At 53.0% G+C, this 14,218-nt stretch overlaps 1 protein-coding gene across 4 annotated transcripts in view; it reads left to right on the top strand.

Moving 5' to 3' along the window:
• Rrbp1 (ribosome binding protein 1) overlaps positions 1-12,563 on the top strand; it is a 66,055-nt gene extending 53,492 nt beyond the window's left edge. For 2 of the 4 annotated variants that reach the window (XM_046434541.2, XM_046434520.2), the window contains exons 11-24: positions 1,782-1,872; positions 2,687-2,779; positions 4,320-4,412; positions 4,491-4,574; positions 4,721-4,810; positions 5,538-5,630; positions 6,023-6,094; positions 6,698-6,793; positions 7,477-7,560; positions 9,371-9,487; positions 10,306-10,389; positions 10,746-10,844; positions 11,327-11,470; positions 12,003-12,563. In XM_046434541.2, coding sequence (XP_046290497.1) covers positions 1,782-1,872; positions 2,687-2,779; positions 4,320-4,412; positions 4,491-4,574; positions 4,721-4,810; positions 5,538-5,630; positions 6,023-6,094; positions 6,698-6,793; positions 7,477-7,560; positions 9,371-9,487; positions 10,306-10,389; positions 10,746-10,844; positions 11,327-11,470; positions 12,003-12,041 — 1,279 coding nt within the window. In that variant the 3' untranslated portion in view covers positions 12,042-12,563. The remainder of the gene's footprint in view (positions 1-1,781; positions 1,873-2,686; positions 2,780-4,319; positions 4,413-4,490; positions 4,575-4,720; positions 4,811-5,537; positions 5,631-6,022; positions 6,095-6,697; positions 6,794-7,476; positions 7,561-9,370; positions 9,488-10,305; positions 10,390-10,745; positions 10,845-11,326; positions 11,471-12,002) is intronic. The other 2 variants (XM_046434531.2, XM_046434545.2) reach the window with 2 other exon arrangements.
• Positions 12,564-14,218: the final 1,655 nt, after the last annotated feature.

Genomic DNA, 14,218 nt, shown 5'->3' with positions numbered 1-14,218 from the left:
AGTGGTTATTTTTTTAGGGGCAGAGAAGCTCAATTTTTTTTTCTTTAAGCTCAGATTCTTGAGCCACTCAATGAACTACTAGGATAATTAAGTCACATGGCAGTTATTTTTTAATTTCAAATTTTTGCAAAGTGCAGAAATGATCTGGTAGAAGCTGGTTCCTTTTCTTCTCACATAGTTTACCTGCAAGTTGTTTATGCTGGGCCATCCTGTTCTGGGATAGAGAGAAGTGATTCAGTCCCAAACTTTGTTTCTACAACTTGACAGAAGCTGCTAAGGGGATGAGGGTCAGTGTGTCCTTACCACTGACCTGCAGACTCTTCTTCAGGATCTTGTTCTTCTGGGGTCTCTCCAGAGGTGGTCTGCTGGAGGATGCTGTAGTGTAATACAGGGATTAGAGGGATAGTCTGAGGGGTTTCAGTAGAATTTTGGCTGGGGGGGGGCAGGTACCAGGGATTGAACTCAGGGGGACTTGGCCACTGAGCCACATCCTCAGCCCTATTTTGTATTGTATTTAGAGACAGGTGCCACTGAGTTGCTTAGCACTTCACTTTTGCTGAGGCTGCCTGTGAACTTGCAATCCTCCTGCCTCAACCTCTCGAGCTGCTGGGATTACAGGCATGCACTGCCACGCCCAGCCTTTCAGTAGAACTTGGAGGGTGGGGGTCACAGTTCTGTGGGCCTAAACTCAATGCCCAGAAGTCAGCAAAGCTCTCAAGGCCGTATGCAAACTGTATGCAGGTTAAAAATATAAGGCTGTGATAAGCCAGACTTCATTATCAGATAGGTGGTCAGGACAGCCAGCATGCTCAGCCCACACGTGCTTTATGGTCAGCATTAGTGTGTGTTAGAATGGTTGTTTTCAAAGGTCTTTGACCATGACCTTCAAGAAGAAACACAAATACGTTTGTCCCCATGTGGCCGGCAGTGTCCACCACAGCCCTCCTTCCTCAGGCTGCTGGGGTGGTAGCTCCTTTGGGGGACTTCCTCCTGCATCTCAGGAAGTGGCTTGAATTGCTGATTCAGACCACTGTTGACCACTTCTAGACTTTAGATTTCTCATGTCCCTGGGTCTCCATCTGTTGCATATCATAATGTGGAAAGGGGCTTGTTAAAAGTGTACATTCAGAACTGGTCCCGAGAGCCTTGAGTACAGTGCTGTAGTGATGGTGACCTCTCATTTCTGGTTGAAGGGCACAAGGAAGTGAGGCACTGACACTCAAGGATTCCACAATGCTGGGGAGTCATCTCAAGGCTCATTTCCTCAAATCCCAGGATGTAGAAATGAATGGTCCTCCATTGGTCCTTGGTTCTCGGTCAGGGTTTGGGGAGCTTTCAAGAGCAGTGGTGCCCAGGTGTGAGGTGACAGCACTACTGTGAGTTTCCAGCTCACACCTTAGAAGGCCCAGCCTAGTTCTGAGAGTCAGGTGCAGCCATGTGGAAGGGCCAGCTGGCATGTTCTGTGGTGACAAGATGGGTCATACCAAACTCAGTTCAAGAGAGTAGATGTCCTGGAAACCTAACTGCTGGGGCATATCCTCTGCTGGCCATTGGCTGCTCTGGAGCCAGTGCCCTGGCCTCTGAGTGGTCGGCATGAGGCAAGGTAGAAGGGTGTGTGCCTCGCAGGTGTTCCTTGGGTAGAGGGGGGTGTTAGGCTGGCTGGGTGCCCTGGGTAGAAGAAAGGGGTCCTCCTGAGATGGAACTGGAGGGTAGGCACGGACCCTTGGAGCTGAGGTGGTGACCTGCTGTGGTAACCATTTTCTCTCCCCCCACCCCACCAGTCTCAAGGAGCTAGAATCACAAGTATCATGTCTGGAGAAGGAGGCCACTGAGCTCAAGGAGGCTGTGGAGCAGCAGAAAGGGAAGAACAATGTGAGTGTGGAAGGCCTCTGAGCTGGGGTGGGAGGACCAAGGCAGAGCCGTGTGGACGCCGGAAAGGTTTTCACAGAGTCACCTTAAGGCGTCTCTGTAGAACCTGCCCTAGACAATCAGGGAGCCCAGCTTTGCTTCTCCCTCAGTTCTCACTGTTGTTTACTCTGGGAGTTTCCTCTTCCTGCCTCCTCATCCCCAGCTCCTCCATATGTTCAGGGTTGACTGCCCTTGGGGCATTACCCAAACATGGACAGTGGTGTGACCCATGTACTGATTGACCTGGTCTGGGTCATGTAGCCACCCTGAGCAGATGTGGGTGAGGGAGGCTGGTGCTAGGAGAAGGGGAGAGAGACATGCCTGCCCTCTCCAGAGGGCAAGGGCCTTCACCCACATCCTTCCCACCTGCCCTTGTCACGGAGCAGGGCTTGCTGGTTGCCCTGCTGCTCCCAAAGGAGGTCTCACTCCTAGAGCCAGCCGAGGGAGTCAGCTTGCTGTTTGGTGGCAGGAACCTGCTCTCTGAGGAAATAGATGGGTCCTTCCTCCTCCTGCAGTCTAGTCTCCACTGAAAGGGCGCCTGCCTCTTCATCCTCTGTGTTCGACTATTCCGGCATCAGGTGGCAGCACCTTGGCCTTGTGCTGAGTGCCCCCAGGAGAGGCCACATGAATGTGGGCCAAGAAAAGAGTGGGTCCTATACAGGGTCTGAAGTGGGGCCATGGGGTTCTCTGAGCCCAGCCCTTGCTGAGACCAGTCCACAGGAGCTGGTCATTGACTGACGGGTGTGGGCTACTGACTTCCCCTCATCTCCCCTCCCAGGACCTCCGAGAGAAGAACTGGAAGGCAATGGAGGCACTGGCCTCGGCTGAGCGGGCCTGTGAGGAGAAACTGCGTTCCCTGACCCAGGCCAAGGTCAGAGCCCTGGCCATCCTTAGGCTGGCCAGCTGGGATAGCAGCACCTGCCTGGTTTAACTGAGTCCACAAGATATGGAAACTGTGTAGGGGACAGCCTTGGCCTCAGTGTCTCATAAATCTGTACCAGGGCCCCCAGGCTCAGCATGCAGTGTCCTCTAGTTTCTTCATTCTTTCCTTCCTCTCCCTTATTCCTTCCTGCCCCCCTTTCATTTTTCTTTAAGAGAAAGGAGGGAAATGTGCACCCTCAATTGTTTTTCCTCAACTGGGCACTCTGTTATGAGGGTACAGAGCTGAGCATGGCCACAGCAAAGACTGAGCGGGCTTGGGGAGCACTGTGGGCTGCACACTCTGCGAGTGCGCCCAGGGTTGCACCGGCTTCATGGCCTTCAATCATATTATTTTTATCCAGAGGTACTTGGAATAATCCTGCTTCTTTCTCAGGCCCTCTGAAGTCACCATTCAGTTGGTTCCATGTGTGTTCTTAGGGGAGGACATCTTTAGCAGTGAGCTTTCAGGGTGTGGTATCCAACTCTCTGTGCCTGGGGCCCCCATTTGCCCTGGGCTGGCTGGAGTCAGTGTGGAGGCCCTGACTAGGGGCAGCAGCACTGACGCTCTAGCCCACCCTTTTTTGTCACACATTTCCATCCCTTGTGAAAGGCCAGCCCCTTCCAGCCTTGCTCCAACAGAGGGAGAGCCTGTCCCAGTACCTGAACTTTGCAGTGACTCCCATGATCCTCCCAGGAAGCCTGAGGGTATAAAGATGAGACCCAGAGAGCAGGCAATAGGGCAGAAGTTGTAATTAGATTATTAGAATCTTAGATTTTTGGCCCCAGAAGTGAGTGTAGAGATGGTCTGGCCACTGTGTGGCAAGTGCAAAAGCTGTAGCCAGGCTGACAGCTTGTGGCCACACAGGCAGAGAAAGACAGAAGGTGGCCTCCAAGGCTCATGTGCTTTGCCTTCTGACTCATGACTGGAGAACCTGAGTGGGCATGGTGGTCATGTGGCCAGGGGTCCAGGGCAGGCCACAGCATCATCTCTGGATAATTGGGCAAGCCAAAAAGGGTCTGCTTCTCAGGCTTAGTTCAGACCAGGGGTTTTGTGGTCAGACTGGGTGTCTTTGTCACCTGAGGAAAATCAGGTCCAGCCCTATACAGGGTGTGAAGTCAAGCTTCAGGAGAGACCCCAAGTGATGCCCTATCTTCTCTGAGTTGGTTTCTTCCTCTGGAAATTGGGAATGTTGATTCTTCCTTCCTCCCATGGGTGCCTAGAGATGAGTTCCCTGGGGATACCTGTTCGTGGCTGGCCCTAACTGTGGCATGCTGGGAGGGCTGGGAAAGTAAGAGCTGGCAGAGTCTGAGTGACTGCTGGGAGGTGTGGGGTAACTGGCACCTGCCACCTGGGGCTTCCCATTGTCCTTCCTGGGAGCACAGACTGGGGAAGCCCATCTTTTCCTTTGATTTTTGTCTTACCCCTGATGAGGAGCTGAGGCCCTTCCTGGTAGGAGGCTGAATCCTGTCCTCTCCCTCTCCCCTTCCAGGAGGAATCAGAGAAGCAACTCCGCCTGGCCGAGGCCCAGACCAAGGAGGCCCTTCTGGCGCTGCTCCCGGAGCTCTCTGTCTCAGAACACCAGGTAGTGGGGAGGGTGGCTCCCAGGGATTGTACTCCCCCAGGAGCATTCCCCACCCTCACCGTCCATGTTTCCTTGTAGAATTATGCTGAGTGGCTGCAGGAACTCAAAGAAAAGGGCTCCCAGCTACTGAAGAAGCCATCAGCTACCACAGAGCCCTCCTCGGTAAGCAAGGCTGCCAAGCAGGTGCCCTTGGCAGGGGCTGCCACTGTCACCCAAGCTCTCCTATCCCTAGGAAGAAAGTGCCCAGAGTCATTTCAGTGGGTAGCTGTGTTGGATTCACTAGACACTTGTTCTCCCTCTGCCCTCAGGACCTGGCCTCCAAGCTGAAGGAGGCTGAGGAGACCCAGAACACCCTGCAGGCTGAGTGCGACCAGTACCGCACCATCCTGGCAGAAACGGTGAGCAGCCAGGGCAGGGGCTCTGGGAACTCTGTGCTGGGTGATAAGAGGGTGCTGCTAGGAGGAGAGCTTTGGGGCCTAGAGTGCAGGGGTTGGCATAGTATCTCCAGAAATCCTCTGGCTCTGTGTGACCTGGGCAGACCTCTGCCCTCCAGACCTCATTTCTTAGACTGGATGGTAATGGCATGGATAAGTCTCTTAGGTCTTCATTATTTCTAAGCTGAGGAGAGGGCTGAGTTGAGGGTTTGAGGCTGGTCTCCGGCATGGAGAAGGGACTTGGTTATAACAACAAGGAATGATTGGGCAGGCAGTTGTGGGAAAAGGCAAGGTAAGCTTTGGCCTGACTGGGTTGAACCCCTCCCTGACTCCAGGAGCAGTGCTGGGTCCAGCCCTTCCCAGTTCTGAGCAGCTCTGTCTTGTGTTCTTTGTTCTGGGCCACCAATGGGATCAGTACCTGTGGCAGAGCCCAAGAGCAACAACAGTTCTAAGAGCCTCATTTGGATCACAGACCTCATTTCCTGGCATGGTCCTACAAGCCAGCACACTGGATAGAAAGCTCACTCCTGGGACAGTGGCCACCTTCCCTTCCCACACAACACTGAGTCTTAAGCAGAGGAAGTACCGGCCATCATTGCAGAGGACCTGGGGACAGGAGTGCGTTTGAGTGTAGGACAGGGCTGAGGAGGGAGACAGCCCTGTCTCACCGCTCTACTCCTTCCTGCCGCAGGAGGGCATGCTCAGAGACCTGCAGAAGAGTGTCGAGGAGGAGGAGCAGGTGTGGAAGGCCAAAGTGGGAGTTGCGGAGGAGGAGCTCCAGAAGGTATCTTGGCATGTGCATCTCCCCAGGGCCTGGTGGCATGGACATTGCTGCTGGGCTCAGGGAAGCCAAGTGTACTCTACTGAAGACACATGGCTGGGTTGAAATTCCAGAGCCCACAAGAGAAGTTAACAGGATCTGTCACTTAGGAGATGCATATCGCTGTTGGCATTTCTGGGGGACACCCTGCGAAGCGGAACTGTAGAATGACAGTGGAGCTCCTCAGTCTCTAGGAGATTGTGCTCCTGTTCTCATGCTGGACTCTATCCCCACTCCCAGGAGAGACTGCTACAGGCCACCAGAGCTTCAGCTTGGCTTGGAGATGGTGGCACTACTCGTCCTGGGAAACATCCCCAGACACCTATGTTTCACAGGGCATTTCTTTTGCTTTGTAGTCACGGGTCACAGTGAAACATCTCGAAGATACCATAGAGAAGCTAAAAGGAGAACTTGAAAGCTCAGATCAGGTATGTGGTGCTTCTGTTCTGAGAGTTGGTTTCTCTTGTCCTATGAGTCTCTTTGAAAGTGACATTGCAGAGGCCATTTGAGTTATTCTTCTCTCAAGGATCACTGGCTTCTCACCTAAGTGATCCTATCCTGTTTTGCTTTAATGAGAGACCTTCATAATAACCTCAGAGGCCTAAGACAGCTACAGATCTGTGCATAGTTCTCCAGCCCTGACCAATGGTGGCTTTGGTCTTGGCCTTCACAATCAAAGGGTGTGCTCAAGGGAGCCCTGGTGTTCCTTTAAGCACCTAAGCAAGCCCTGGCCTTGGAGAAAGTGCCCCTGGTACCTACTTTTGCAAGTGTATCTAAGAATTGCCCTCTCCCCTGCTCCTTAGGTCAAAAACATGTCAGGACCCAGGAGTACTGGAGTTGAGGTACTCTTTTCAGCAAGGAGTTCTCTTGCTAGGGCTTGGTTTCTTATTAGCCTCGATTTATTTGGTAAACTGATGGGCCTCAGGGCCTTATCAGAGCCAGCCAGACTATACGTCCATCACCCCACTCTCTGTGGCTAGTGCCCCCTGCTGGCCAACTAGAGGCTCTGATGTATGTGCATGTCCATCCAGGTGAGGGAGCACACCTCACATCTGGAGGCAGAGCTAGAGAAGCACATGGCAGCTGCCAGCGCTGAGTGCCAGAACTACGCCAAGGAGGTGGCAGGGGTGAGTGCACACTCCACGGACTTGTATGCCCTGCCTAGCCAAGTCTGGGTCCTCCCTAGTGGCTCTTCCTCAGCCCTTAGGGAGCTGTTCTTATCATCGTGAGCCTTGAAGTCTGTGTCATTTGGTTTTGTCTTAAATCCTGCTTATGCCTCATCAAAGGGTCAGATCTGAGGTGTCTGGGGGTAGGTTGTGAAAAGGCAGCCCCACTCTGGGGAGCAGGGGCAGAACAGGGAACAGATCTGGCTGGGCACTGCAACAGGGGGCGCATTTGACATTCCAGATCATCCCCTGAGCATGAGAATTCTCTGCCTGGCTTACTGATTGATGTCATTTCCAATAGGGAGTGGGTTTAAATCTGATAACTGTTTTCTGACTGTTCAGAAGAGGAAAGCAAAAAATTGGCAACCTGAGTCCTGGTTTAATCTCACCCTTGGGGCCTTGTTTTTTTTTGAACAAGAAATTAGGGCAGATGTCTAAGAAGGCCTGAGATAGGTGTGCAGTGAACACCATCCTTCCTAAGTCTTCAAAAAGGAAATTGTAGCTATGGGAAGCCTGGCCCTGCTCTGTGATGATCACTAGTGTTTTGGGTAAATAGATGTTAGGTTTTTGTTTTGCTCCTAATTCACTGGAATTGATTTTCTCTTCTCTCCTTTTCCCTATCACCTGGCTGTTTGTTCCTCAAGTTGAGGCAACTTTTATTAGAGTCTCAGTCTCAGCTGGATACAGCCAAGAGTGAAGCCCAGAAACAGAGTGACGAGCTCGCCCTGGTAGGTGAACGTGGTATCCCGCACGGGGACTGTGACGTGGGGGGCTCGTGTGTGTGAGATGAATCTGCCAGTCAAGTTTTGTTGTTCACTCAAAGATTTCTGCAGCTTAGCAGAGGGGGAAAGTGTTCATCCATTAGCCACATGGGGCAGGAAGGCTCTTTGAGGCCCTCTTGGAACATTTGCCTAAAATTCTGAGCTGGGCCTGTGACCGCTGGGACCAGGATGCACACCCCATTTCCCTCCCACTGGTAGCCTGGTCTCTTACTCAAGGAAGTGGGGGTTCTGGGAGTCTGTTCACCTTGTAAGCCCATTTCAGCACTTACGAGCATCGAGGATGTAGTGACCCCTTGCAGATCCCTCCTGGCCTGGTTACCCACCGCACTGTGGCTCTTAGCAAGGCCTTGCCCTCTTGGGGTTTCCTCACCTCAGCAATGGCTCAGACCCATTCAGTCAAATCCACAGGTGTGTGGGGATGGCCTGGTCCCCACCTGGCCTAGTTCCAGGTTCTGGGGGCAGAGCTCAAGCCCCATTCAGATGTGAGGAGCTGCGCTGTGCAGGTGACCTGAGTCCTGCTTGGCTTGCCCAGTTTTCAGCTACGGTGTCTAATCCCATGTCCCAGCTGCTTGACTGGTTCAGCTCTTGCCTCCATAAAGAGGTCACACCCTATCTAGTACCTGCTTGAGGCAGCCTTTACAACCACAGTCCATCTGTCAGATCTGTACAGGCTTTCTTAAAAGTCTTAAAGTAGTCATCAGCATTTAGAGATTGAGATATTTGGGGCTAAAATGTGCAGCACTGACAAGAAAGAAGTTCTGGTGTGCCAGGCTAGCACCCCCCACAGCCTCCACCAAGCCCAGCAGGTGCTCCCAGCTCCCTGGGTCCCCATCTTGAGCTCATCCAGGATCACTACACCAGAGGGGGGTATCACCCAGCTCAAGTCTCCTCCTGAGTTTAAGGCCAGTCATCTTGGCCATTGGCTAAGCCAGGTCAATGTTACAGGCCTAGGGTATACAGCCCATACAAGGGGTATGTGCAGAATCCCACCCCTAGGCTTTCTTATCATCTTTTCAACTATAGTTTGGCTTTTGCTTTTGCAGGCTGTTGGGCTAGAGATTGTTGAGGTTGAGGCCCTTGGAGCAGGGCCTCTTGAATAGAGCCTGAGACCACTTATGTCCCCTAGAGAGCTCATGACCACGGTCCCCAGCCAGGCCTCCTGACTAGAACTTTTACCCATGTTCCCTGAGTGATGCTGCCACCCTTCAAATCAGAAGTTCAATGGTCTGGGAACCTTGGGGGCCAGTGGATGTGCCACTTGCCCTCAGCCATAGAGCTGAGGATGGGGTAACTTATTAGGCAAGGTGTCATCTTATAATCTTCCCTGGACCCCAGAAAGGGCTCCAAGCCATGGTTCTTGAAGAAACCAAGGGTATAGGCAGAATTGTTGGCAGCCTCTCTCTCCCTTTTGGACTCACTGCCTGTGTGGTCTGTGTCTATCAGGGACCCATCTCACTCCTAAGGAGGATTGCCCACCAGTTTGTTTTGAAGCTCAGCACATGGGTCTCATTGGCCCAGAGGCTTCTTGACCTCCAGGCCTGTTTGGCTCAAACTGGGTGCTGTGGCCCTGCCCAGCTAATCTGCGTAGCGGTAGGGACTCAAACATCGGTCACAGATAGCAAACCAGTAGGGGCCTTGGCTATTAAGAGCAGCTGCGGTCCTCTCTAGGGGAGTGTGTGTGTGTGTGTGTGTGTGTGTGTGTGTGTAAGGTGTATGTGTGATTGGCTGTGCACAAACCCTCCCCTCCCTGTTTCAGGTCAGGCAGCAGTTGAGTGAGATGAAGAGCCACGTAGAGGATGGTGACGTAGCTGGGTCCCCAGCTGTCCCCACAGGCGTCTCCCCAGCTGAGCAGGACCCTGTGAAGGTTAGGGTGGTGAGCTGGTCCTCACATGTGTCACTAACAGCCCCAAGTACAGTGCAGGGTGGGCAGCCTTCATGTTGATTGACATATTGGCTGCTCCCAGCCCTGACCAGCACCCTCCCCATCCCTCTTTACCTGGATTAGGTGCACCCAGGACCCAAAAGATGCAGAGCAGAGGGAAGGTGACCAGGCAGAGAGGCGGGCGGGGGTGGGAGTGGTCTGAGACTGGGGAGTGCACCGTGCACCTACCAGGCTGAGAGAGCAGCCTTGGGTTGGTTCTGCAGCCACTGTAGGGGACTTGTCTCCTGTTGTGGCTCTTGCTGGGATATTACTAGCAAAATATCTGCTCTCCAGAGGGGTGGTTATTATTTATGTGGTCCTGGGGATGGAACCCAGGGACTCAAAAATACTGGGTGAGCTCTCTGCCACTGAGCTGCACTTCTAGCCCTCTTCAGAGTTTTGACCAAAGGAGCTACCACTTAAGAGTTCTTGCCAAGAGGCAGGGGCCTGTCACTAGGGTAGCCACTGTGGGTTTGGGCCTTATCTCATGGCTCTGAGGCATCTTTCTTGTCCTATGGGTCCTGTTAAAGGTTCCTGAGATTACAGAGGTTCCCTCAGAATCCTTTTAACTCACCAGCTTCTGGACTGCAACTGAGGTTCCATCTCCCCACAGGAGCATCAGGGATGGCTCATTGGAGCAGGGCAAGGCTGGGGGAACCCTAGAAGCAACTAAAAGGCAGAACCTATAGTCTCAGTCTGCCCCAGAGCCCTGGGCCCCAAAAGGGTCCTTCACCAGGTTCCCAAGTTATGTTTGTGATATCTCCACACAGCTGAGAATGCAGCTGGAGCGGACAGAAGCCACCCTGGAGGACGAGCAGACAAAGAGGCAGCAGCTCACGGCTGAGTTTGAGGAGGTCAGGCCTGCTTGGTGGCTCTCAGCCCCTATCAGCTTTCAGACTCTTATAGTCTCTGGGGAGCAAGCAGGTCATGCTGGCCCTCCCCTGCTTTGCCCACCAGGTGTCTGGGCTGGGCCATCAGCATGCTGGGGGTTGGGAGGACAATGGGATCCTGGCAGGTGGGCGTGGATGCTGAAGTCGTCTTGAGACCTCATGGCTAGTCTTGGAACCTCAAGGCTAGTCTGTGTCTTCAGGCTTGAGCTGTTGCACCATCAGGCTTGGGATGCCCCTGGTCCCCAGGCAGATTTGGTCATGCTTGACTGCTGAGATGTTGGTAAGGCTGCTCACCCAGGCCCACTCTGCTCTCTGATAAGGCTCAGACCACAGCGTGTCGGTTACAAGAAGAGCTGGAGAAGCTCCGTGCTGCTGGTACCCTGGAGTCTTCAGGAACTGAGGAGGCTGTACAGCTGAAGGTAGAGGGTGGGGCTGGGGCCTGTGGCTTTGACCAGTCTTGACCTTGGAGAGGGGCCAGGAATGGGAGAACAGACCCCAGCCTAGGAACTGGCTTCCCTCGTCACACATGGTGGGAGGGAGCCACGTCACATGGCAGCTACTAGTCAGTGTAGCTATTTAATGTAATTTATATAAAACTTGGAAGTCATGTTTTAGGTACTGGTAGGTATACATATCTGGTGGCTGGCACATTAGACAATGCAGAGTAGCCCACACCTGTTGTCCTAGGCCAGGAGGTAAGTGGGGCTGGTGGGAGGCACAGTCAACATAGACCATTTCCTGCCAACCAGCACTGTCTGTTGTTGAGTGGCCCGTAGACAGCTTCCTTGTGCTCCTGGAAAGCTCCAGTCCTGGGTATTTGGGCCCTGTGGGTGTATATAGCTCAGGGTCTTACCGCTGATATCATGTGAGGACTGATCCCCTCCAACCCTGAAACCCACAGGAGAGACTAGAAAAAGAGAAGAAGTTAACAAGTGATCTGGGACATGCTGCAACCAAACTACAGGAGCTTTTGAAGACAACCCAGGAGCAGCTGGCAAAGGAGAAGGACACAGTGAAGAAGTTGCAAGAACGGCTGGAAAAAACAGTGAGTGCTTCATCCATGTGGGGCCACAGGGCTGGCTTCCAGCCCCTGTGGCTTGGCCTGTTCTGGAGGTGGGCCTTGACCCCCAGGAGGGTGGATGGGAGTGAGCTTTTGGGAAGAATTGGGTATGATGCTGGAGCCCCAGGGAAGTGGGACAAGCAGGAAGTGGGAGAAACAGAACTAGGTGTTGGGGACAGATACTTGTAACACGGACATTAGCCCACAGGGCCCAGAGCCCAGGAAGCATGGTTCTCACTGCAGCCTGCTTGGGCCCCGTCCCAGTCCCCCTGCCTCTGTCCTGGCCCCTACCTGCAGGGTTTTTCACCTGACTCAAAGCCCTCACACTCCTGCATCCTGCATTCTCACTACCACCAACTCCTAGGCAGCCAGCCCCAGGAAGTCAGCTCTGGGTCTCCAGACAAGTGGCTTGGGGCTGTCAGCCCAGGGAGGGGACTGCAGGTCCTGGCATGGCATGAGAGGTTATGCCTTGGCTCCTTGCCCAGCTTTTCTCTCACATGGCTGCCTTTGTTTGCAGGAGGACGGCAGCAGTTCAAAGGAGGGCACCTCCGTCTGAGTCTCTGCAAAAAGAAGTTACTGTTCAACTTTACCAAAATGCCTTACACATTCCTTATAAATAAATAAACCAACAACACAGCGTTATCCAGGCCCAACTTCCAGTAGCTCCGAGAGAAGCCATCAGAGACAAGAGTCTCTTAGAACCACAGAAATAAATCTTCCAGACCCCCAGTCTGTACAAGAACATTTGTCACATTTGATAAACACTATTCCCTGGAGCAGTCCTGGACCACCTTGAGCCGACGCCAAAGCCCTTGTTGACTCTGACAGACCGGGTTGTGCCGGGAGGCCAGGATGCTTAGGGATCTATGTCAATCAGTGCAATTGTCATGTCTTTTTTCAGTGGGGTTGGGGTTGGGAAGTGGCCGGACCAGGTGGTGAGTTCTCAGAGTCTGGGGAGACTGGAGGGCCTCAGCCCAGCCCAGTGAGGCAACAGCTCCTCACCCCTGGAAGTTGCCAAGCAGAACTGATGTGTGACCACCTGGATGTTAATGCCATTAAAACCAATGTGTTGCCCGGCGCTGCAGTGTCGTCTGGTCTTCTGGGGTTCCCCCATCTTACTTTGGGCCCAAGATGGGCTGTCTTTGGGACAAAGTGTAAGCATAGTCTTGGTTTCTCTGCAAGCAGGGGACCAGCAGCTATGTAAAATGGGGATAAAACCTTTTTTGGGACCCCAGTATTTTCCATCGCCTCCTAGGCTTCAGTGGTTGGTGGGCAGATGAGGAAACAATGCCTGACACCCAGTGGTCAGATGGCCTGACTGCTATACCCCACCCTTGAGAATCTGAGGTTTCTGTGAGCAGGGGTGTGGGTGGCCTACTGTGGTATGAAGTAAGCTCTGTGAATGAACAAGGGTCTCCATGTGCGCAGGGCCTTGGATGAAGGTCCATACCTTGGGAGGGGTTCAGGGCTGGAGCAACCCCTCCCACCTGTCCTGTGGCAGAAGCCAGCTTAGACTTCTGCCAACTCTCATTCCCAGAGTTCTTGGCCCATAACAGAATGGTCCAGGGGAACTTTGGCCTAAGAGGTGTGGAGCTTCTTAACTGAGAAATAAATCTGGAGTTTATACAAAATGTTAGAGATCCTGAATCACAGCAAGGCCTGAACCAAGCCAGGATGGGAAGGTAGGTCTGAGCATGTCCAGTGTCCAATATCAGCCAGTCTTGTTAAGGGGCTGCCTTGGCCAAGCGCTATTCCACATTCATCTCCCTGCCCTGCCGAGTCTCCAAATCCTTTGGAGAGTCTAATTGGCAAAACTTGGCTGGGGGATGTTGGGCACTTAAGATGGCAGATCCTACAAGACGGGGTTGTTTTCACACTACTGGGATCTGTATCTCAGCCCCCTTGAGTGGTGGATATGATTCCAGTGGCTGTCCCAGGAACCTAGGGAGGTGTAATGCTTGTAGATGTGTCCTTTTGCCTTTTTATTCAGCACCCCCCCACCCCATCCCAGCACCTGTGTGTGAACCACTTGGATGTTAATGGCTAAATTGGAGACAAGGTGCTGGAAAATCCCGGGCGGTCTCCCTGGAGTTTGCAAGAGGGTTCCCTCGGGACAGTGGGTGCAGAGGGGAAAGTGAGGCTGAAAAGTCATTAAGACCAAGGGGTTTGGACTAGACAGGGCAGTAGAAGCCACTAAGGATTTTTAAGCAGGTGTAGGGGGATACTCCTGTTCTAGGATTCTATGGAGGAAGGTGATGTGGAGGGGCACCCCACAGGTCTTGAAATACTGACCAGGAGAACGAGGAAGAAAATGATAAGAACACCTGATGCCCACTCATACCCAACTCACAGCACCTGGTCTTCCATGAGGTGAACCAGAGCCCATGGAAATGATGGTACTCACCTGGAAAGCTGCAGGGCTGGTTCCAAACCACTTCTTACACCCTCCAGTGCACCGGCACTCTGAGTGGGCCACAGGTGTTTTCTAAGGATGCAAAACCCCACGAATAGCTGTGGCCCTATACATCTGTGGTGCCCCAAATTGCATCTGCATCTGCTGTGTGCACTATGCATCTGAAGCAAGGCTCAGAGCCAGAGGAAAGTCTCTGGGTGAGGGAGAGCAGGGACACTAGCAAGATGTTGGTGATGGACAGGAAGGGTGGAGACTGCTTGAGCAGCCACCTGACCAATATCCTCCACAAATGCCTCATCATTGTGCTTTCCTCAGGTTTG

The sequence above is a fragment of the Marmota monax genome, unplaced genomic scaffold (assembly GCF_021218885.2).
Source record: "Marmota monax isolate L192 unplaced genomic scaffold, Marmota_monax_Labrador192_F-V1.1 WCK01_AAM20220418_F8-fsc00005, whole genome shotgun sequence".
Lineage (NCBI taxonomy): Eukaryota > Metazoa > Chordata > Mammalia > Rodentia > Sciuridae > Marmota > Marmota monax.
This window is presented reverse-complemented; position numbering and strand designations above follow the sequence as displayed.